This window comes from Ahaetulla prasina, chromosome 2 (genome assembly GCF_028640845.1).
Source record: "Ahaetulla prasina isolate Xishuangbanna chromosome 2, ASM2864084v1, whole genome shotgun sequence".
Taxonomy (NCBI): Eukaryota; Metazoa; Chordata; class Lepidosauria; order Squamata; family Colubridae; genus Ahaetulla; species Ahaetulla prasina.
In genome coordinates this window covers 244,475,933-244,500,337 of record NC_080540.1, presented here as the reverse complement: position 1 = coordinate 244,500,337, position 24,405 = coordinate 244,475,933, and the positions used below count along the sequence as shown (strand labels likewise).

General features: G+C 36.1%; 1 protein-coding gene across 1 annotated transcript in view; it reads left to right on the top strand.

Annotated features, from left to right (window-relative positions):
* Nucleotides 1–23,844, top strand: part of SLC12A2 (solute carrier family 12 member 2) — a 49,975-nt gene extending 26,131 nt beyond the window's left edge. Inside the window, exons 14-28 of the mRNA XM_058168537.1 lie at nt 743–844; nt 1,238–1,393; nt 2,869–2,968; nt 4,610–4,721; nt 5,796–5,936; nt 7,777–7,883; nt 9,058–9,137; nt 14,242–14,367; nt 16,022–16,069; nt 16,774–16,896; nt 17,003–17,114; nt 18,360–18,446; nt 19,720–19,855; nt 19,974–20,041; nt 21,325–23,844. Coding sequence (XP_058024520.1) covers nt 743–844; nt 1,238–1,393; nt 2,869–2,968; nt 4,610–4,721; nt 5,796–5,936; nt 7,777–7,883; nt 9,058–9,137; nt 14,242–14,367; nt 16,022–16,069; nt 16,774–16,896; nt 17,003–17,114; nt 18,360–18,446; nt 19,720–19,855; nt 19,974–20,041; nt 21,325–21,460 — 1,634 coding nt within the window. The 3' untranslated portion in view covers nt 21,461–23,844. The remainder of the gene's footprint in view (nt 1–742; nt 845–1,237; nt 1,394–2,868; nt 2,969–4,609; nt 4,722–5,795; nt 5,937–7,776; nt 7,884–9,057; nt 9,138–14,241; nt 14,368–16,021; nt 16,070–16,773; nt 16,897–17,002; nt 17,115–18,359; nt 18,447–19,719; nt 19,856–19,973; nt 20,042–21,324) is intronic.
* The last annotated feature ends 561 nt before the right edge of the window (nt 23,845–24,405 follow it).

The window sequence follows — 24,405 nt, the reverse complement described above, 5'->3', positions numbered from 1 at the left end:
CAACATTAACAAATGCCAAGAAGTATTTCTACCTTGCAATTACGCTATGAAAAAGATTCCTGTGTAAATTAACCTGCTTAACTGTCATGGTGTGTAAAATATTGCATTATTAAAAATAAGTTATTAACAGGCTAGGTCTAAGGCCAAATACTTTTGTCTTATGATCAAAAACATCCCATTTTTAATTCAGAGCAGCTGTACAAACCCTTACCAGAAGTATCCCAATACTATTCCATCCATTAGAAGACAATTTTAGATCCATAAATACAGTTTTGGAATGCTTCTAGAAAGCTCAAAATATTTCAGATTTAAAATATTTCTAGTTCTAAACATTTTGTATACTCTTAAAGTTTGGGAGAGGGTTTTGTGGAACCTGTGCTGAGAAGAGAGAGAGAGAGAGATACTGTGTATTTATACATTTCGCAATATTCTTAGTAAGAGATATTTCAGCTTGATTTCAGTTCCAGAGTTGTTTCATTCTGCTATCCCAATTAAATGCAAAAAGCTTTAGCAGAAAAGCCACTTTTGCCATCCTAATCCAGATTGCATATGTCTGCATATATGAAGAAGGCAGTCCTTTTAATTTGTAGCACCGCTCAGAAGTTCTGTCTCTCGTTCATGTAAATGCCTCAATATAAAAGACTACAAAGAATACAAAATCAAAAGAACCACCAATACAATATGTTTTTCCATAGCAGTCTGCTCTAAAAATCAATATGATTATGTGTTTCTGTCTTTGCAGCTGAATTGAATTTAATTGCTCCAATTATTTCCAATTTCTTCTTGGCTTCCTATGCTTTAATTAATTTTTCCGTGTTCCATGCTTCACTGGCAAAATCACCAGGTATGAATTTTATATTGATCCGAGTGAGAGCATGGGGTCTTTTTAAAAATATTTTTCAACAATGCTAATTGTACATTCATTTTTAAATAAACACCAACAGCAATAAAAAATAATTTTCAGCTTAATCAGGTGCAATCACTTTTGCATTGCAAAAGTTTAGAGGTGGGGAGAAGGCATAGTATTACTATATTATTTTCTTTCATTTTTAATAGATTCAAGTACATAGTACATAGCAACTGCATATATGAAAATTTATGTAACAAGCTTTTGTTTATACAACATATTAACATGTGACAATTAAAGGATAAATTTTATATATGTCATATAACATATATGATATAGATATAGACATATGTATAAATGTTTATGTAATTTTTATTTGCTTTTGAATAGGCTGGCGTCCTGCTTTTAAATACTACAACATGTGGATATCTCTAGTTGGAGCAATTCTCTGCTGCATAGTTATGTTTGTTATTAACTGGCAGGCAGCACTCCTCACATATGTTATTGTTCTAGGACTCTACATTTATGTAACTTACAAGAAGCCAGGTGGGTACATATTTTTTAGCCAGTTGGGTATGCATGGTTTTCCCCTTTACTGCTACTTCACTCCAAGCCTAATGTTAAATTTAGGTGAAGTAAATTAAAATCAGGGTTTATCTATATCCGTGATGGTGAACCTACGGCATGCATGCCAGAGGTGGCATGCAGAGCCCTCTGTGGGCACGTATGCTGTTGCCAGCTGCTCTTCTGTTTTCTGGCATGCACATGCCTGCTGGCCAGCTGGTCTTCATGTGTTCCGGAGTGCCAGAAACCCGAGGACCAGCTGGCTGGTGCGCATGCGCTGAAAACCCGAAGACTGGCTGGCGCACGCATGCGTACCGGCCAGCTGATCTTCAGGTTTCCGGTGCTCCAGTGTACATGCACGCGGGTGTTCCAGTTTGGGCACTCGGTGCTGAAAAGGTTCACTGGTCTATATGGTAAAATTGAAACCTTCCTTTTTTCAGAGTAACAGTTTGTCGAGGGAATTAGTAATAAAGGGAAATAAAACACTATTTTTCAAATAATGTTTGAATGGTTCAATCATTTTATTACATGTTTTCACAGCAGTCCTATTTTGCAAGTCGTTCTTAGCTAATATGCCTTCAATAGTTTTTCTTTCAGACCAGACTCTCTTAAGCTCCATCTCAGCAAAATTCACACAGCTTTGAAAAGAGGCAGTAAAGGTTTTCTTGGTTACATCTGGGTTTTAGATCCAATTCATTTTCCATATCTTTTTCCTTAGATTCCTTAGGTTTCTTCTTTCGTAAGTTTCTTTAGTTATAAATCTGAAATCTGATGCTCTGTTTTGTGTCTTGAAAGTTCACTATTACTCACAGTTATAGCTTCTTGGCTTCTCATTCATTACTTCTGTCCTCTGGGACTTTTTCAAATAGAATTCTTATATCTTTTTCTTGAGCTCAGATTACCTCATCGCTTTATGAAACTGTTTGTCCAGAAATGCCATTCTAATTCTTTTTACCAATTAATATTCTACTCTAATTTCTTATAGTCGTGTCATATAGTCATTAATCTATAGTCAAAATTCTAAGACTCTTAGAAACTTAGCTAGAGCTTTTTTCTAATACATGTACCCATGATAACTATTAATTATTCTTTATGTTAAAATTTGAAGAATCCCCATTCCCCCATTTATTTAGCTATAAAAATATTTAAAAATGCATATCTGATTATTCTTGGAACTTGTCTGAAGAGAACATATTATGCCCCCATAAGATATTGTATTTGATTATAAAATACATTTTAGGGTCATGTAAATTGCTAGTGGTGCTGCCTATATGGTTAATTTTTTTTTCTTAATGAAGTGCTAAGATAATTTATTTTAATATATAACTCTTGAGTCATGCTGGGATATGGCTTCCCTGATAAGTAAAAGCACGAGTATAACATTCAGTTATGTTTCCTGGAAATTAAGATTGCTATAGGGCATTTTCTATTTTAACATTTAAGTTGTTTTTTTGCAGATGTGAACTGGGGTTCCTCAACTCAAGCTTTGACTTATCTGAATGCTTTGCAGCATGCTGTCCGCCTTACTGGTGTGGAAGACCATGTAAAAAACTTCAGGTAACTTGAAAAATAGTAATCAGTATATTGCTAGACTTGAAATATAAGAACAGCAGTCTGGGGAGAAAAAATAAATATTTTTGAAGTCAAATGTTTGGAAAATTAAAGTCAGTTTACTTACACTGAATTGGAATGTTCAAAATGTGTTGCTGTTGGTATTGGATGGTTATAGAATGATTATACCCTTATTGATCTTGTATATTAGTGCCTGTTACCATTTTCCTTTAGATCTTTTAAAGTGACTTGATTGGTGATATGGTAAATATGGTTTGAAATATGCATAGATAACAGAATTCATTTAATGCACTTCCCTATTGCTGATTTGGACTAAGCATTCCTCTGACAAAACATATAAGTGGCTAGTTTCTAGCTTCACTGTGTGGTATTCTTATGGATCTCAGAAGAAGAATTTTGAAACTTACTCAGTATTTTTATTAATTACAGTCTCCCAGAGTTGGTAACACCAGGTAGAATATGCAAAGGTCAATATGTAGCAAAGGTTCATAAGTCAGTTTTTATATGCAGCTGGGAGTTAGGTTTTTTTTTCCTGTGGGGAATTTGCTTAAATAGTAATTGATAGCTTAATGATAACATCAAAATATTATTTAGCTAACCTATCACAATACATCCTTGTGCTGTATTTGTCTCCTTTGTTTTGATGTACTTTTTTTTTTGATGTACACAAGGAATATGCACCAAGACAAATTCCTTGTGTGTCCAATCACACTTTTTTTGTTTTTGTTTACATTTATACCCCACCCTTCTCCGAAGACTCAGGGCGGCTTACAGTGTATAAGGCAATAATCTCATTCTATTTGTATATTTTTTTTTACCAAGTCAACTTATTGCCCCCCCCAACAATCTGGGTCCTCATTTTACCTACCTTATAAAGGATGGAAGGCTGAGTCAACCTTGGGCCGGGCTTGAACCTGCAGTAATTGCAGGCTTTGTGTTCTTAATAACAGGCCTTACCAGCCTGAGCTATCCGGCCCCTTGGCCAATAAAAAATTCTATTCTATTCTAGTTCAATGGTGAAATCTGAACCGGTTTGCCGCTGGTTCACTGGCTGTGCATGCGTGCCAAACGTGCTGCGTGCGCATGCATAGTGCGCACCAAACGTACGCTGCGCATTTTAAAAACTTAGGGCGAACTGATAGTTTAAAAAAGCTACAGTCCAATGATCACTTGTGCTGCACAGTTTAGCTTTGCTAGAAAGCAGAATTTCCTGCTTTCTAGTGAAACTAAACTGCATGCCACAGCTGATTCCCCCCTTTGCTGTTCTACTTACCTTCCCAAGCCTCCTTTTGATGCGTATTGCACATGCCCGAACCAGAGCAAACCAGTAGCATTTAACCTCCTAGCCTAGTTCCTGACCAATAGATTAAGTCAGAATCCATGTCTATTTTAATAAATATATATGTAGGCCATACTTTTCACTTGGACAACATTATTCAAGGCCAGTATAAGGGAGTCTTGATATTACAAACAAATAACAAGTGATGATTCCAGTCACATGAAAAACATGGTGCTAATTCTGAATTGTTTTCCTGGGTAGATACTGCTTAATGGCAACATTTTAACAATAGTTCAGATTGGATTGCAAAAATGTACATGTTAACTGTTGTTTGAATCTAAAATTAGGCCACAATGCCTTGTCATGAGTGGTGCTCCAAACTCACGTCCAGCTTTGCTTCATCTGGTCCATGCCTTCACCAAAAACGTAGGATTGATGATCTGTGGTCACGTACATAGGGTAAGTCTTTAAATAATTGGCTAAAAAAAAATTATTTCTGTCCCGTTGTAATTTTTATCTTTCTCCTCATTTATCTAGATATATCTAAGATATCATTTATCTAAGATAATGCAAATTGCATGAAATAGAAGAAATGAAATAACAGGAAATAGTGATACTCTAGTTACAATATCAAATTTTTTTTTTGTTTAATAGTTTTATCTTTAAAACTAGTAGCACATCTTGATTCTTAATAATCATAAAGCAGGTAAAGGTAAAGATGAAGAAAAAGTCTTCCTTTCAGATAATTGCTTTTTTATGTAACGTAATTAACAGTGACCATTCAAAAATTACTATTGATACAAAGATTTTGTCAGTCAGTATTACAAATAACATCTGTAGCATGATACAAGTTTAAAATATTTTTATTAAGTTCCTTTGCTGCTGGAAGTTACAATTTAATAATATCATAGAACACTAAAATGTTATTAAAGTTTTGCATTATATTATTTTTTTAAAACCAGTTATTGCTTGTATAGAGAGTAATGTTTGTCTTATGTAAATTTTATAATATTATAATTGACTGAATAGCATGCAGATAAGGTGATGGAGAATGAGTTGTTTGCTAGCTACTGAGGAACATTTTGACAAGCACAGTCTGTCTAATATTCAGCTATCACAGTACACAGAAATACTTGAGATGCAGAAGGTTTTAGGTATACAGTTTCTGCAGTTTCTCATACCTTGTAAAATGAGTAACATATATATGGTGATCTTTATATATATCTATATAAAAATCACTATGTATATGTTACCCTTTCATATAGGGTATGTGAGATTTCTAAATTGTTTGAGAGTGGTTATCAGTAAAGGGTTTTTTTTAGTTTGGCTTTTGTGTTAAAAAAGAATACTAATTTATGGTTCATAGTTTATGATTTATGTTCTAAATAATTTATTTGTTCTAAATAATTGTTTAGGATATTTTTTATCTAATCTAAGTGATATATCTTTTGATAGAGCAGTACATGGTCTTCAATGTGGAATGCACATTTAAATTTCTTCCCAAAAATTGATGAGGGGTTATGTTTCTTTTAGGGTCCTCGCAGGCAAGCCATAAAGGAATTGTCAGCTGACTTGGCCAGGTACCAACGGTGGCTTATTAAAAACAAAATGAAAGCGTTTTATGCTCCGGTGCATGCAGAAGACATGAGAGATGGTGGACAGTACTTAATGCAAGTAGGTGATCTTTCTAAAAGGGAATTTTCTCTTTTGTAATTATTTGTGTTTTTTATTATATTATTATACAAATTGTATAATTTGTGTTATAATAACATACATCCCGATAGATGGGAAGGCTTTACAAGATCGTTTAATAAATAATTTCTGTTTATAAATAGATGTTATCTATACATGTTTTAGAATTACATTACAGGAAAAGTAATATTCAGAAAATAAAAATGGTCAGGAATAGCTGAACACTGTTTCTAATACACCAGAAATGGAAGCTTGATTGTTTTTCATGTATTAGAAATTGACATTCTTTTGGTTTTCAGTATCAAAAAGCAGAGGAAGGGAAACTATTTTTTCTGCAGCTGGGTTTCATGCATTGTGAAGGTGGATTGCAATTCACTCTCTCTCACTTGCTGCAGACCATTCTAAAAATTGCTATAGTTTATATAGAGCTACTTCTTCTACTCTGCCATATTATTGAAAGGTATAGGTATTCGAGAAATGTGTATTTGAATATTCTTTTTCATTAGACGGCAACATGAAAATAGATTTGAAGTAAGTCTTAAAGCTATAAAATTATGTGTGGTTTTATGACAAAACCACTCTCCTGCTCCTTTTCAGAAAGAATTTCATCCAGAATAGAATGAAAAATGTTAGGTCTCTGTACAGAGATAATTCTGTTGGGCTCCTTTACCTTTATAATTGTGCCCTTCTTTCTGAGTTTCATTAGAAGAATCTAAAAAGTGGCTGAAAGAAATCAGGGAAACAACTGCAAACCCTGCCCCAGAAGTACATTATTTCAGTAAGAAAATAGGTGCTGTTCTCAGAATCTCTTTATAGCATATTCTGTTTGTGTTTACTGTAATTAGGTAGGTATAGGAGAAATGTTACTGTTCTGATCCTTCCCACAGCCACTCTCATGGAGTACCTTTGAGTGACATAGTAACTTCAAAAAATATGAGAATGTGGATAAAAATATTGATTAAATGTAATGATTTAATCAATCTCAGGGGTTGACACAAAGAAGAGGGAGTCGGGCTGTTCTCCAAAGCACCTGAGGGTAGAACAAGAAGCAATGGGTGGAAACTGATCAAGGAAAGAAGCAACTTAGAACTAAGGAGAAATTTCCTGACAGTTAGAACAATTAATAAGTGGAACGACTTGCCTGCAGAAGTTGTGAATGCTCCAACACTGGAAATTTTTAAGAAAATGTTGGATAACCATCTGACTGAGATGGTGTAGGGTTTCCTGCCTGGGCAGGGGGTTGGACTAGAAGGCCTCCAAGGTCCCTTCCAACTCTGTTGTTATATTATATTATTCATTACATATAGATAGAAGGATTACTTATATATTAATAATTTTATGCTAATGTTCTATTAAAAATGTAGGAAGAGTTTTGAAACATTAACCTAGGCTTTGAGGAGATACATGCTATCCAGGACCACAGATAGTACATACAACATTAATATCCTGCTGTAGCGTAGATTGTCATGAAAAACAACAAAAGCGCTCAAATCAATAGTTAGCAAGAAATTGCTCCAAAATAATATTGATCCTTCAGTTCTAGCTAAGGATATGGTGACCCAGATGCTAACTTAGTCAGTGCTATGAAATAGAAAGTCACATGTTTGGGCTTAAATTTGCTTACAAGATTAGTTTTTACTTCATTCCTCGTCTTGTGGCATTTAGAGGGCTTCGAAATTTCAGCCAGTGTTGTCAAATGATTCCCAGTAAAACATAGGACTAGATACGGTAGAAAAATTCCAGTGTTTTTATTTAATCTGAATAAAGCAAAGTTTTAAAGATAAGCATATCGTTCCAAAGTGTTGTATATACTTTTTTCTAGGCTGCAGGTCTAGGAAGAATGAGGCCAAATATTCTTGTTCTTGGATTTAAGAAGGATTGGCAGTCAGCTGATATGAATGATGTTGACATCTACATCAACTTATTACAGTAAGTAGTAGCAATTATGATATTGTTGTTGTAACTGAATATCTATACTTATCAATTTATCCAAGTTTTCAGAATAATTATAAACAGCCTTTTTCTGCTAGTATATTTTGATATTGTGGGCAGTAATTCAGTACACTACTGCCTTATAAACTGATCTTCTAGGCCAGGGGTGTCAAACACAAGGCCCACAGGCCGAATCCGGCGCACGGGGTGCTTAGATCTAGCCCGCAGGGCTGCCCCAGAAACAGCAAAGGATCAGCCCGTGGTGCCTCTGCCAGTGAAAACGGAGCTCGGGAGGGTCACGCACAGCCATTCCAGATACCATCACAGCCTAAAACGGGACCCAGGAGCCCATTTTCACTGACAGAGTGCTTGGGCCACCACAGGCACTCCCAACATGAGTGATGTCATGCTGGCCATGCCCACCGCAACCACATCCTCCCTGGCCCCCTGAGGTCAAACACAATCCCGATCCGTCCCTCAATGAAGTCGAGTTCGACACCCCTGCTCTAGGCATGTTGATGGTTCTGAAGCGGATATCATATTTCATTCAGAGTCCTTTTGGCCATATGCAGGGAGAGTAGGAGCTTTTTTCCCACTCCTGTTATGGATGTTCTGGGATTTCAATAAAACAGGGTCCTGTGTTGCAATGAATTCCAAAGAGGACATTTGCTGCAGGTCTCAATCCCTAGGCAGTATCATAGTAGGATTTCTGAAGGCAAGCCTTCTCTGTTGCAGTTCCCTCCCTTTGGAATAATGTGCCCAGGGCAGATGTGAGTAGTGATATCCCTGATATTGTTTTGGGATGTGAAAAAGACATTGGCTTTGAGGATTGTGTAGAAGGATAAATTGTTCCTGGAGAAATGGTGCTGCATGTGTGATTATAAAACTCTGATTATTTACTGCAGTTTTTGCTTTTTTGTGTGATATTGACATTACTCAATTGTTCTAAGTCAAAGACTACCTGTAATGATTTTGCCAGTGGATAGTATTTGAACAAAAAGCTGAAGCTAGAAAGATCAGTATTTTAAGTAAGTATTTTGTTTTATAGGATGACCCGTGGAGACATTTCCTATATGGTTTGAGTGATCAAAGTTGTTTGTCCTTTCAGATTAATTGTACTAATTAGCCAATTCTGACTGCTCACTGGTTTTCCCACTTCATTGTATTTCAGTGATGCTTTCGACTATCAGTATGGAGTGGTTGTCATCCGTCTGAGGGAAGGTTTGGACATATCTCATCTTCAGGGACAAGGTAATCCTTAATATGATTTGGGATTTTCATAGTATTAGAATTATATCCTTCCTTTACAACAGCAGCAACCACTTTTCTGATGTTCTCTGTACTGTAATTCCTAGATATTATTGTAATGTCTGCATCAGACTCTTGAAAACCTGAGGGGAAAAACAAACCCAGCTCCTTAGAACATTCTGTTAGTAGCACTCTACTTAATCTTGTTCTCTGCCCCCTATGGGGAGTTGAGTTGACTTCAGTTCTATTTCATTCTTAAATGTTGTATCACAATCTCTGATGGTGGCTTCTTGGGAGTTTTGCCTTTTAGCTAAAAATGATAAGGATAAGAAACACTTTTTAAAAGATCTTTCTTTCCATAATCACACAATTTTGGCACTAGTGAGTTCATTACTTAATATCCTGGAGCTACTATTTCTTGCGCTCCATCTTCTTCAACTTTTTATTTCTATTGATTTCATTTCTGCCATCCATCATTGCTGGTGGCTCCAAGTGCAAACTTGGCTCCGAGAATTAAGATCATGATATTACTGCTAAACACTTTCCCCCCCAATTATATCTCAGGTTGAAAATAAAATGCCTCTGTCACAGTAGCCTCAGGTCCAAGCATGGAGATTATTACATCTCCAGTGATCAAATATTTCATCAGACTTTGTTTACACAATATTGTAGAAATAATTTGTATCAAGATATGCATCAGTGGTGCTCCTCCCTTTTCCCGTTTTAGAATTGGGAGCAATAGCAGCTGGAACATAACAATATATGTGTTGTGGCCTCAAAATATGCACCACTCCTGCTTCTAGGAATATGTTGTTTTCCCTATGCAGTTTTTCATCTTTCCTTCACTAGACTTCCTAAAGTACAAGTTTGTTTGCTTGTTTGTTAAATTTATTTGTTGCCTATTTCACAGTGTGGCTTACTAGGCAGTTTACAACAATAAAAACAGAAATGAAAAAAGTGTAAACATAGTAGTACCCAAATAATGAAATAATAGAACAATGAAAAAAAACCAATGAGAATATAGCAATATGAGAATAAAGGATGGGTTGGTAGAAAATCAGGGAGAGGGGGGGGGATCTAGTAGCCACCTCCAGTGTGGATATAATATACTGTATATAATATTATTGCTCACATGATCAGTCAGCTTAATCTAATCAGAATTACTGGTAGCAGTTATTTCAATCTTTGGTTCAGAGCCAGTGGACTATGTCATGTAATGCCTGCCATCATACTAGTTGGATTCTGGTAATAAGCACACCTCTGGGGTATTCAGAAGCATAGACACCTATGGCCATTTTGATCTTTGCAATGTTTCTAAAAGAAGTTAGAGAAGCTTGACATAAGCCTTTACCAATTTCACTACTATAAACCAATATAGTATTTAAGAAAATGTGACTGCCAGTTCATAAGAACTGCCCAGTTTTGGGTGCCCCCTTAGTTTGTCCATATTACATTGCACTAGCTCCCAGTCCTTTTTCATGTGTAACTCAAAGTCCTGGTTTTCACCTTTAAAGCGCTACATGGCACAGGACCAAATTATGTCCAAAACTGAATCTTCACAGTGGTATCTGACTGTTCCACTAGATGCAGATCCCTCCCCTTAAACATGGTCTCCCAGTAAATCCTAGAAACTGTACCTTTTCCACTGTGGCACCACCTTTCTCCCAATGATCCAGCATGCTCCAATTCTCTTAGCAGAAGCCCTTAAAAAATTGGTTGTTCCCTCAAGCGTTGGATAAAGTCAGCCTGGAACACATGTTAATGGGTTGAAGAGCATTGTTTATAGTGCTCAAACTTATTTTTTTGGAACAGTAGTTTTATTGCTTTTGGTTTTTATTGTTTTGTGAGCCACCCAGAGCTGTGACACATCAGATGGGCAACCATGCCAGTCCTTTGAATTATATAAATAAAATAAAAGACATAAACAAGTTAAAAAGTTAGCAAATCGTACCAAACTTTGTCCACTGCATGTAAAATCTCCTGAATGGGTATCCATAAAATTTAGATTTTACTCTGCAGTAACAGCAGTACACTATTATAATAGGTATCTGAATAAGTGGTAAGGTGGACCTGATTTTAATACTTCAGAATACATTTCTAATAATAGTGCGCCTCTCTAGTTTTGATAAGAAATTCCATCAACTGAACCCAAGCTCTTTCATATGAATTGATGTTTCACCTAACTATATTTCGGATATTTTCTGTTTTTTGAGAATCCCAGCCATCAACTTACTGTATTTTTCAGACTATAAGATGCTCCAGACTATAAGATGCACCTAGCTTTTGGCGAGGAAAACAACAACAAAATTTTTTTGCCTCCCAGCAATTTGCCTCCTTGCAGCAAAAAGGCTGGTCAGCTTCAGCACAGCCTGATTTAGTACGAGCAGCTGATTGGCTGTTGGATATGCCTCCCCAAATACCTTCTATCAGCTGTTCCAGGCTGTAGGGATCGCCTCCGCTCACCCCATTTTTGGCCTCAGCACGTCCCATTTTCGGCCTGTTCCAGGAGACGGGGATTGCCTATCCCTGCTGCCTGAAACAGGCCAAAAATGGGACGCATGGAGGCCGAAAATGGGGTGTGTGGAGGCAGTGATAGGTGGCGGTGGCGATGGGCAGTGGGAATCCCCGAAGCCCGGAACAGCTGATAGGTGATATTCCGGGAGACAAATCCAACTGCCACTCAACTGCTTGTGCTATATCAGGCTGCTGAAGCTGACTGGGCTGTTTGCTTTTTGCTTCAAGGAGGCAAACTGCTGGTAGGCAGAGACCAAAGGGTGGGGGCTAATAGGTGGGCAGGACTTCAACATTCACTCTATAAGACGCACAGACATTTCCACTCACTTTGGGGGGAGGAAAGTGCGTCTTATACACTGAAAAATACGGCAGTTGTCTCAGCGGTAAAAACTTAAAGGCCAACTTTTTCCGCTAAGTAGGCCATAATAGATCATTCAGGGACGTGGATTTGCACAACTGCAATGGGCCATACTTTGAATATGCTTTTCCTGTGTTGTTACAAACATCTTCAATATGTTCTTAGATCCCTTGGCCCTTTGTATCCTGGTCACTCTGTCACAGATGAGGCAGCTGTGATTCTCAATCCTTTTGTTATTTCTAAAGTACTCATTGTGCTTTCCAGCTAGATATAGCCTTCTGATACAGAATAATGCTAATTGCATCATTTGGATCAGCATTTTCTTTGTCTGATAACCTGGTTCTTTTCCAGCAGATGTTTTCAGTAGATTTAGGAAATTTCCTAGAAACTGTATATAAACCTTCACTTGAAAAACCTATGGTTGTTAATTGAATTCCTTGTTTAAGTGGAATTATATACATGCTTGATAACTATTACGGAGAAGTTTTTCAGTTTTTAATTTAACGTTCTGTACTTTCTTTCATTAAAGTATATTTACTGCTGTTTCTAGTGTACCAGTCTCGGATTGCAATTCAGTCTCTTTCTCCTCAGATCTGAAGTCTTTAAGGATTTTTTAAATTGTACTTCATTTTTACATTTCTTACTGGCAGTCCTTGTTTAGCCACTACAGTTGAGGTCAGCAACTTGGTTGTTATGTGAAATGGTCATTAAATGAAACACAACTGCACTTAAGATCTTATTTTCACTTTTCTTTGCTTTACAAACCTATAAAGGTTGTAAGCACAAAGATTGGTCGCATATTTTATTTTCATCACCCTCATAATTCTGGTTGCTAAATGAGGCAGTTGCTAAATGAGAACTACCTTATATTTCAGATCGATTACTATGATACACTTGTGGCAAACACCAGAAGCATGGACAGTTGTCCCAGAGTTATAAGCAGAGTTTTAGTGCTGATTATCCTTTCTTTATCTGTTCAGAAGACTCACATTCCATTTTATCTAAGGTAGTTTACAACTTCTAGTTACTAGTTACTAGTTAAATGTCTTATTCACCCTTGGACTTCTGTAGGCCAGAGGTCCCCAATCCCCAGTCTGGGGACAAGTACACAGCCTGTTAGGAATGGGCCATGCAAGTGAGCGAAGCTTCATCTGTACATGTGCAGGATCTAGGTAGTGTACAAAATCATGCCCAAATCACAGTCCCTGGTGGCAGAAAGGTTAGGCCACCATGTTTTGGTAGGTCCCAAATCTCCTCTTTATTACACAGATTCTAGCCAAAAGATTGGCCAGTCTAACACTTTCCCAGAGGAATCATAGGCTAAGTAGAATTGTTTTACCAACTGGTAGCTAGACCACTTCCAACATGCGCTAAATAATATCTCTATAATGGCTAATACAATATAGATTGTCTTTGGTCATGGGAAACCATTACTGAAACCCTAATACCTGAACCCTAATCACCTACAAAGTGATCAATATTGACCTCCAGGGGTCAATGAGATTATCCAATATTTAAAGTACTATTATTCAAAGTAGTGTTTATTATATTATTTTCATATAATAAATGTTTTGGGATCAATGAACAACCTGAACCTTGATGAAGAAATTGATGAGGTGAAGAATTGGGGACACCTTATCTAATACCTTATATGCTTATAGGCTCATAAATTTATGTTTCTGAAACTTTTTACATCAATTCTTTTCTAGCCGGGATCATTGCCAGAGATAAGCTTACTAAATAATTATGTATTTAATATATAAAAAACATGAAGAATGATGACAGATTATTTTCCTGTGATTGTAGCTCTTCAGTTACAACACATTGACACAACTAATCTCCATTCTCTTATGTAAATAGCAGTAGCCCTTAGACTTATATACCACTTCAGTGCTTTACCGCTGTCTCTAAGTAGTTTGCAGAGTCAGCATATTGCCCCCAACAATCTGCGTCCTCATTTTACCGATCTCGGGGAAAAATGGAAGGTTGAGTCGATCTTCACTTAGAATACTGCATTCTAACTGTTGTGCTAGCATGGCTTTTGGCAACCTTGGCAATTATTACTGTGCATTCTGAATATGAACATTGAAATTTTTTAGTTATGTAGATTCTAGTGAAACATCTACGCAGAATCCCTAAGTGAAAAGGCTGAGATTCCTCCCAGAAAAATCATGGTTTCAAATAGCAACCTATCCTTGCATAAATATTGAGTCATATATATTTTAATGTTCACAGAAGAATTATTGTCATCCCAAGAGAAATCACCAGTAACCAAAGACATTATAGTAAATGTGGACTACAGCAAGAAGACTGATACGGTAACTTCTAAGCCTGTTAGTGAAAAAGGACCTAATCATAAAGGTAACTATGTATTTAGTACATGTATACTTCTTTTTCTAGCCGGGATCATTGCCAGAGATAAGCTTACTAAATAATTATGTATTTAATATATAAAAAACATGAAGAATGATGACAGATTATTTTCCTGTGATTGTAGCTCTTCAGTTACAACACATTGACACAACTAATCTCCATTCTCTTATGTAAATAGCAGTAGCCCTTAGACTTATATACCACTTCAGTGCTTTACCGCTGTCTCTAAGTAGTTTGCAGAGTCAGCATATTGCCCCCAACAATCTGCGTCCTCATTTTACCGATCTCGGGGAAAAATGGAAGGTTGAGTCGATCTTCACTTAGAATACTGCATTCTAACTGTTGTGCTAGCATGGCTTTTGGCAACCTTGGCAATTATTACTGTGCATTCTGAATATGAACATTGAAATTTTTTAGTTATGTAGATTCTAGTGAAACATCTACGCAGAATCCCTAAGTGAAAAGGCTGAGATTCCTCCCAGAAAAATCATGGTTTCAAATAGCAACCTATCCTTGCATAAATATTGAGTCATATATATTTTAATGTTCACAGAAGAATTATTGTCATCCCAAGAGAAATCACCAGTAACCAAAGACATTATAGTAAATGTGGACTACAGCAAGAAGACTGATACGGTAACTTCTAAGCCTGTTAGTGAAAAAGGACCTAATCATAAAGGTAACTATGTATTTAGTACATGTATACTTCTTTTTTTCTAGAAACTCAAGGTAGGGTGTATAGTTCTTTTCACATAGGTGTATGTCTGCACACACACATACATACACATATTGATTATTATTATACCAACCCTACAGTGTAGATTTAACTCCAAATAGTAACTGATCACAATGTCATAGTGCTATAGGTATTTAGACTCCTAAGACTCCTTGTTATATAACAGAATAATTGTGCAGATCTTTTATTGGCCATATATCTGGGGAAGGGAATATGTTAATTCAAGTATTTTCCTTCTTATTACATTTTGTTTCATATTACAAAGTTTGAAGCTTTTGAGAGTTTCAGAACCAGCAGTGTTCTGTTTAGTTGGTACAGTATGTACAAATTAAATGAATAAATAAAGCTTTTGGTACATTGAGATACTGCACCAAAGGGGTTGCTGATATGATTATGGCAAGCTTGTTGACTATAATGTGGATTAAACTGATAAACATATTGGCTCTGCCAAGTCTAAAATACGTCCTTGTAGTCACTTGTGTAGACTTAGTCTATTTTACATATTTGCCCAGTTGTACAGCTTGTCTTGAGTTAAATGTGAAACTGATCATTGATTTTACTCATCCTCTTTACATCTTAAGCTAATGTAGAATTTTAAATTCTATCAATATTTTCTCCCTGAATAAAAATATTTTTGTGTGTATGTATGTTTGTATGCATATGTGTGTTCATATGTCTAGTGCAAAGAGAGGGATGTAGTGGACATTTATTTCAGCTACTAACGTGTTTCTTTTTTAAAAAAGTGTAGTGGTACAAAGAAAAGTTGTGAATATGCTAATTAATAACATGATGGCATGTATTAATTCATATTCGATTTTTACCATTGAATGGTAAACAGTGATCCATTATCATTAATATTGCAAATAACCTTTTTTCATTTTTTGTTTACTTTTAAAACTTGTCCAGAAGAAGAAGATGATGTCAAGACTCCAACACAGCCACTTTTGAAAAAAGGCAGGCCATTTTCCATCTTTTTTTGTTTAATCCATTTTCCCTTTCTGTCAGTGTCCATTTATTATTTCTTTCATATCTTATTTTGTCTATTGTTTATCACAAGTAGAAGTTAATAATTCAGGCTTCCTGGGAACTTGGGCAAATGTTTTGGCTAGGACAGTGTTCGGATTATTTTTTTTGAATTTCAGTAACTATAAATAAAATAAATAAAAATCACTTTTTATTGCTTTGCTAAAAATGTAAGGATTATATTACAATATATGTGTTTCATTGTTCCAAATAGCTGATAAAAGTGATGCTAATTATTTCAAGCCATGACCAATATCTAGATCAGTGTTTCTCAACATTTTGTAGCTTTAAACTGTGTGGACTTCAACTGGCTGCTTGAGGAATTCTGTGAAGTCCACACAGCTTAAAGCTGCCAGATCTAGATAGCGAAGTAAAAAGTGATTGACCATTCATTTACACCTCCACTCCTCTCAGCAGTCACCTGCACTGCATATTAGGAGCTTCAAAGGCATGCAATGTGATGATACTAAAAAACAATTCAAGTGTGATATTAGGTCCATATATTTTAGAACATATCTTCTTTATCTCTTATTTTTTTCTATTCCTTGTAAACCAGCTTCTGCATTTGAATGGAGATGGGTGATCGGATATTTTGGACTTCATTTTCTTCCAAATGTCACTTCTCAATTTTACAGATCCTAAGGGCCCGTCTGTTCCTCTGAACTTGGCCGATCAAAAGCTGCTTGACGCAAGTTCCCAATTTCAGAAAAAACAAGGCAAAAATTACATTGACGTTTGGTGGCTCTTTGATGACGGAGGTAAGAATTTTTTTAAAAAACGTGACAAGAAAATTAGAAATGTTATCTGGTATTTCTTTTCCAGCACTGGCTCCAAACTAATATTGGGGTTTTTTCTTCCCTCTAGGCTTAACACTTTTGATTCCATATCTTCTGACAACCAAGAAAAAATGGAAAGACTGCAAGATCAGGGTGTTCATTGGTGGAAAAATAAATAGAATCGACCATGACAGAAGAGCGTGAGTTTAATGAATTTAAACTAAGTTCCTCTGGCTAAGATTTTTTCTACTTTAACCAAATCAATTAATCAACCCCAATCAGTGCCTTGATATATATTATTGTTTATATCAAAATTCATAAATTGCTTTAGTATAATGATAGTGCCATAATGGATAAAAAGTTTATCCCATGTTTTGTTGATCTTTTTCTAAGCACTTCAGCATTTATAAGGAATTGCTTATGAAATTAAAAGTGGGATGAAGAATTAAATGTATCTATTTTTACTTAATCATTAGATTTAGAATATACTAAAAAAAATCTCATACAAAATATTTTACCCTACACATTTCATAGAATGTAAAAGTTGGAAGAAATAATTTTGTCTAATGTCTGCACAGTGCAGAAATCTTCTACAGGTAGTCCTTGACACCTGATTGGTTGCTTACCAACTCTGAAATTACAGTGACCTCCCCAGAGCAACTTACAACCCAGATTCAAAGTTTTGATGGCTCACCCCAGTCACATGATCACATATTGGGCCCTTGGTAACCATGTTGCATTTATGGCTGTTTACATTGTCCTATGTGACCTTGATTAATGATGGGTGGCATTTACTTCCAGTTTACAGCAAAAAAATGCTCATTGTGAACAGTGGATTTGCTGAATGATCATGTTCGCTTAATGACCATGTTTGCTTTACGAACTGCATTTAATGACCACAAGAAAGGTTGTACAATTGAACAAGGATCACATGATGACTCACTTAACAACCTGCACAACCATAATTCTGAGCTCAATTATAGTCACAAGTTGAGGACTGCCTATATTAACAATGTTCCTAAGAGAGGCCCATCCAGTTTCTATTCAAATGTCTTCTCTGAAAGAGGATCCTCAACTTTCAAGGCACTATACATTTCATTGTTGAATGTTCAACCATCAAGATTTTCTTCCTGATATCTACCTATGCCTTGTCATTTAAAGCCATTGCTGCTGCTTCTGTCTTCTGAAACAATCTCATTGTTCAGCTCTGTTTCTTACATGATAGCCTTTCAGAGACTTCTAAGCAACCATTAGATTTCCCCATCATCTGTTTTTCGGGCTAGCCGTACCCGGTGCCTCTTAGCCTTTCTAATATTTTTTTTTTTGTGGCTGCTGTCCTCTGGAACCATTCCAGTTTACTAATATCGTTAAATTATGGAGCTCAGAATTGGACGGAATATTCTAAATTTCCACTGTTAATTATGGTCTCCTCCTTTAACTTTCAGGATGGCAACATTGCTTAGCAAATTTCGGATAGACTTTTCAGATATTATGGTCCTTGGTGATATCAATACAAAACCAAAGAAAGAAAAGTAAGTTGCATACTAATTTCCAATATCAATTTCTATGTCATTTAAGTGAGATATTACATTAATATTTAGACTCTAATGTAAAATGATTGATTATACAATGAGGTTTCATTTTTAAAAATAGTTTAAAATAATTAGTAAGAAAAGCATAGATACTGGGTAAGAAATGGCTTTTACAGAACATGGACTGACTTGCTATTAAAAACAGAATCATTAAGTGCTATATGAATGTCATGTACTATTTAAATAGAGTTTCCTTGTGTTAATTTTTAATTATAGTTTTAACTTCAATATCTCAATAATGAAAATAATGTCTTAGTGTGATTTCTTAATTACCAAATAACCCTGAAAACAGATAGTTCTTGCTTAACAGCTGTAACTGGAACCGGCAATTTCATCACTAAGTGACAGTCATTAACTGAAATATAACATGACCATGCCAAATTTACAATGTCAGATGCATTGCAGTAGTAAGCAAATCACAAGGGGTTGTTGAGGCAATGTCACATGACCACAGTTTATAACTCGCCACTGAGTTTTCATGTGCGAAGCTGATTCTGAAGGTTGCAAATGGTAACCACATGTCTGTAGGATGCTGCAACCATTGCAATTCAGGTTGCAAAGTGCCTGAATTGAGATCGTGTGACCATGTGGATGCTTCAACCACCATTATTTCAAGGACCCATTGTAAATTTATTTTTTCAGCACGCTCATAAGTCCAAGCACATGCTGAAGGGGCAGTTGGTAAACAAGGACTATCTGTAATAATAAACCCCTGCCCTCTAAAGTCTTAACCGAATCTTGTCTAGATATAAAAAGGCAGGATTAAAGTTTCAGTTAATGAAAATTCCAACTTTACAGTGTATAATGAACAGTCCCTACACTATCTGGGAAGACTTAATGTTATTAAATAGAGGTAAATTGTAAAACAAATTTGTGGCATCCTTAGTGCTCTCTCAACTTGATTGTTTGTTCAGGGCTGCACTGAAGGTATTATCTAGTTGAGGTAACAAAACATCCAAGCTCAGAGAGGATCAAGGAATCAATCGTTTAAGCCCAAGCCACATGTATTCTCTTCTATTGGGGAAAAAATGTGCTAGGAACCAGGACACCTCTGTGCAGAGATATAGTAGCTGTTCAATTCCAGTTATTAGGCCTGCAGTTTTTAATAGCATTATATGATAAGTGACACATGCTAGTCACATGCCTTCTTGTGGCTATAGTGGTTAAAACGGAGAATTGATACATTCTAACTCTGTGATCAAATAACTTTTAGCATTGCAGCCTTTGAAGAAATGATTGAACCATTCAGACTTCATGAAGATGATAAAGAGCAAGATGTTGCAGACAAAATGAAAGAAGATGAACCTTGGAGAATCACAGATAACGAAATTGAGCTATATAAAACCAAGGTATCTAGCATTCTTTCCCACATGTACATATTTTTGAACTTTGCATCAGTATTCTAAATTAATTTTAAAATGGTTATTTGCCTTTCAGAGATCAGTAATGTTTTCATTTTTCTTACAGAGTCACCGTCAGATTAGATTAAATGAATTACTGAAAGAACATTCAAGTACAGCTAATCTAATTGTTATGTAAGTACTCATTTCTATAATTCTTGGCATCCTTTCTGGTAAATATTTGAAATAAACTGCTCAAAAGTGTTACACAGATAATTTTTGTGTAATGTCCATTCATTCAGTGAGTATTCAAACTTGCAACGGTGGTGAAAAAAAATGGACTTGTGACTGGTCCTTGAATTTACAATCATCGTAGTACCCTCAAGGTCACATGGTAATTTGAGCCAGTTCTCATTTACAACCACTTCCCCAGCTGAACCTTTGTTGTGTTTGCCTGCCTCACCCTCTCGCTGGGTTTACCATTCTGGCCATGCGGAGAGGCACCATGACTCCGGGGCTTCTTGTGCTGTGTGCACCATCTCTCACCCTTGCCAGGCTTCAGTGGCGACCTGCTCCCTCGTCCATGGTCATGCTACACTTTGTTGCCTATTCACCTACCCTCCCCCAGTCCCTCTGCACTCACTTCACCAGCTACTTGCATATCCCACCAGCACCAGTTCCAATCTAGCCTTCATCACTCCTTAAGTGGAATACTTTAGAGGCTTTCTGAGATGACTTAGGCTGCGTCCAGGACAAACATGATAACTAGCTCATTGGTAAGACAACTTCATCCTTATAGAATAATGCCAATTATATGGTTGTTGCGCTGGTTGCCAGTAGGCTTCTGGGACCAATTCATTTCCATTAAAGCCAATATTGCAACAGGATACATGATCAGAGATTTTCCTAGCTTGAATCTGCCTATCTTAGAGATGCCTGCTGTAAGTCCACCTCCCCGCCCCCATGAAGTTCCTATGGAACAGATTTCCTGTGGGAGCTTTCATTTTTATACCAGCCCTGTTGTCTTTGTTTTTGCTTTCTTTTTTTTGAAAAAAGAACATAATTCTGGGGATTTGAGATCTATAAATATAGCTAATAAGCATTAAATAATTAAAATAACCTTGGGTCAATGTAAGCCAAATAATGTAATACTTCTTGCATAAGAATTGAGCGCTAATGGAAAGAATACAGTATGGTGGTTTGCAGTAAATTAATCATTTAATTGGGTGAATCCTGCTTGAACATAGTTTTGCTACTAAAGAACTTGGGGGTGATTAGTAGGAATAGTAAATCAAATAAAAATTTAAAAACTGCTTTCAGCAGAATTGTTTATTAATACTACTCAATGAACAACATTGAGTAAAACCATTTCATGTCAAAAAATATTTTGGATGCCAGATCAGTTTAAATTCAGTTACGTAATACAATTCTAATCCTATCCATCTGTGAATAATTTTTCCTTCTCTGTTTTTTAATAGGAGTTTACCAGTAGCACGAAAAAGTGCAGTATCGAGTGCGTTGTACATGGCCTGGATAGAAGCTCTTTCAAAAGACCTGCCACCCATTCTCCTTGTCCGTGGAAATCATCAAAGTGTTCTTACCTTCTATTCATAAACTTTCTTGTGCAAGATGCAACGAGAAAGAAATGGTACTTCAGTGCCTAGAGGAAAGGGACTGGAACGTTCTATTAAAATATTAACCTCACACCGAGGTAGAAAGTGATAACTTTCTCACTATTCCCCTGACTCAAAAGCACATAAGGAAAGTCACTATACTCCTAAAGTTGTGGAAGTTCCATTTTTTTCTAATTCTTCTGTAATTTAATCTTGCTAAATGGGGGAGGATTCCTTAGTAAGAATAAATAAACAAGTTTTTCTTTGCTACTTGAAAGGCAGCAATAAAGTGTTTATTTTTGATCAATGAAAGGGTTATAGATTTATAAAAACCTTTTAGCCTTGAGGTGCCTTCTGAAATTAACCAAATTTCATCCATATATCGTTTTGTAAATTTATAAAGTCAGTCTGCCATTGGTTAAAACTTTAGATCAGATTTCCTCTAGTTTCTAGACTCTTCCATCTTACAATAATAAAGATGCTGCATTCTGGTCTTCCATGAAGGTATTAGTTTGGACTGTTGTATGTTTCTTATTGTTTGGAACAGGGAGGTTGTGTGTTTGTGGTCTGTGTATGTGTCTGTTTAAGAGACTGGTTAGACCTAAGAGGTAAGTGGGATGACTTGGCTATGATAATAAAGTCAGTTAGCATTGAGGACTTTGTAATGTCAATTTTTACTACTGAAAGATGTACTTAATTGGGAACTATTGATGTTCCCAATTCCATCCCGTCCTGTTTTCCTTGGGCTCCTATGACAGAAGATTAACCGACCAGATTTTATTGTGCAACTCCGTTGTCAAAGGATGCTTTTGTCACAGGATGCCATCGGTTTTGGGACTGATACTGTGTGTGCCCTTTTGGGGGGGCCATGTGGATAAAGAATAGTTCTGTGGGACCATGTTTTGTCCAGGGCATCCAAGGGCAGTTTATTTAAAATCTGCTAAATCTCTTGCTAAACACTCAGGTTTGGTTCTCTTGAGCTTTTTAATTTGATAAGAAGATGGTGTATTCCAGAACTGCCCATTTGTGTGCCCTCTGTTTGTGGATGGGTATATATTTCAATTGCTTTATATTTTTTTATTCTATGAACTGCTTCCTGAAGAAACTCTTGAGACTTTATCCAATAATTAGTAACAACGCTTATACCTGTTACCTGTAAGTTGCCTAAAAATAAGTTTCAACTTTTGGCTTTAATACAGAGCGCCATATTAGATCAAAGATCTATAATTTCAGAGTTTGTAAGTGAACACATAGCATATAAAAACACAGCTTTCTTGCTAAGTGAAATCAAAATCTGTGAACAAATAATTGTTTTGAAAGATCTGGTTAATGGGACAACAGGATTCTTGCATATTGTAATTACCTTCAGTAACATACTGCTCTAATGTTGATTGTTTTTTTTCCCAGAAGTGCAATACAAGTTGGCTGCCACATAGAGTAATTCATTGTTAGGATATATTTTTCAAAGGAAATTGGAAGTTTATAATAGTTTGTTGTTACTTTTTTTAAAAAAAATCACATTGCAAATAGAGTGTTGATTACTACCAGATTGGTTGATTGTTGCTGTGATGAGAGAAGATGTAAACTTACTCAGTGAGGCTGAATTTCCTTTCCTTTCCCCTGTTTTGTTAAGTGCAGACTTAGAATAGGATAGAAAACAGTGTCACCATCCAGAAGAAATGCACTTGGACACGTAGCAGTTTGGCCCATTCAGGGCAGCCATTATTCGTGATGTGCAAAAGAAAGGACTTGCATTTCTGCCTGTGTGTGGTGGCTGAAATAATTATTTTAACATTTGAATCTATTGATGGGTACCAAATGTAGTCTGTGACTTAAAAGTTCTTCATCCAATGAGAATTTCCAATATTAGAAATGCAAAATGCCAAATCCTGATTATAACATTATTAAAGCTCTCCAGGTAATATATACTATTAACTTGTTAGCAAATTTAGTCATTCCAGTTTCTATTTACTATAACTTTAAATTTCTTTTGAACACTTTTAAAGTTTCAATCAATAACTTGAAATAATTTTCCATTGACACTCAGCAATATCATTTTTATAAGTTTATTTTGTGAAATTTGGAAGTGTTTAGAAAACAGTTGAAGAAATTGATTATTTATTATTTTGATTATGTTTGTCTTTCCTTTTTACACAATTATTTTATATGCTATTTTGTTTATTTAAAAATGAACTACGGTCTTAATTTAAAGCTTGAGCTTTGGTTGGTACTATCCACAGTCCAAAAATGTTATGTCATATTTTGATAATGTATTGTAACTGTTATCTACAGTTATGACTTTTCTAATGTTTTAACAACATGGAGTATTGCAGCTACTCTACTATACTGAAGAAAGATCACTGCAATAAATGGAAGTGAATTAAATACTTTTTGTCTAAATCATTTCATTTTTATTTACAGTGTTTCTCCTGCATCCCCCATACCCACCCCAGTGGGGTTCTGACCATTTTCCTTCCATGTCATCTGTTTTGGCTGTTGCAGGTTTAATATTTCAAGCTCCATTGATACTCTTTCTGTCGTCTCCAGATAAGATAACTTTGATCTGTCATAGTTGATCCACTTCCTTCTCCAGGGGAATCTGCCTAAACAGCTACTTGCTTCTAACTGGCTGCATGTAGGCCAAATATGAATTACTTGGCAGGATCAGCCTAGCCCAGCAGTCTTGCTTGTCAAAGATAAGAAAAAATGCAGGTTTTTTTCCCCGTTTATCTGTGAATGAACTCATTCCTAAGTTTGATACTTGTATATATAAGTTCAGAAACATCTAGTCCCATCCAAAGATTGTGCCATTCTTCCCAGTCTGGGAAGGTGGGTGGCCACCATCTGTGGCCGCCCACCCTGGCCACAGATGGTGTCTTTCTCTCTCTCTTCCAGGCTGTGTCCTGCCCCCAGTTCTACCAAACTTCATTTATCTCAGAAGCCTTA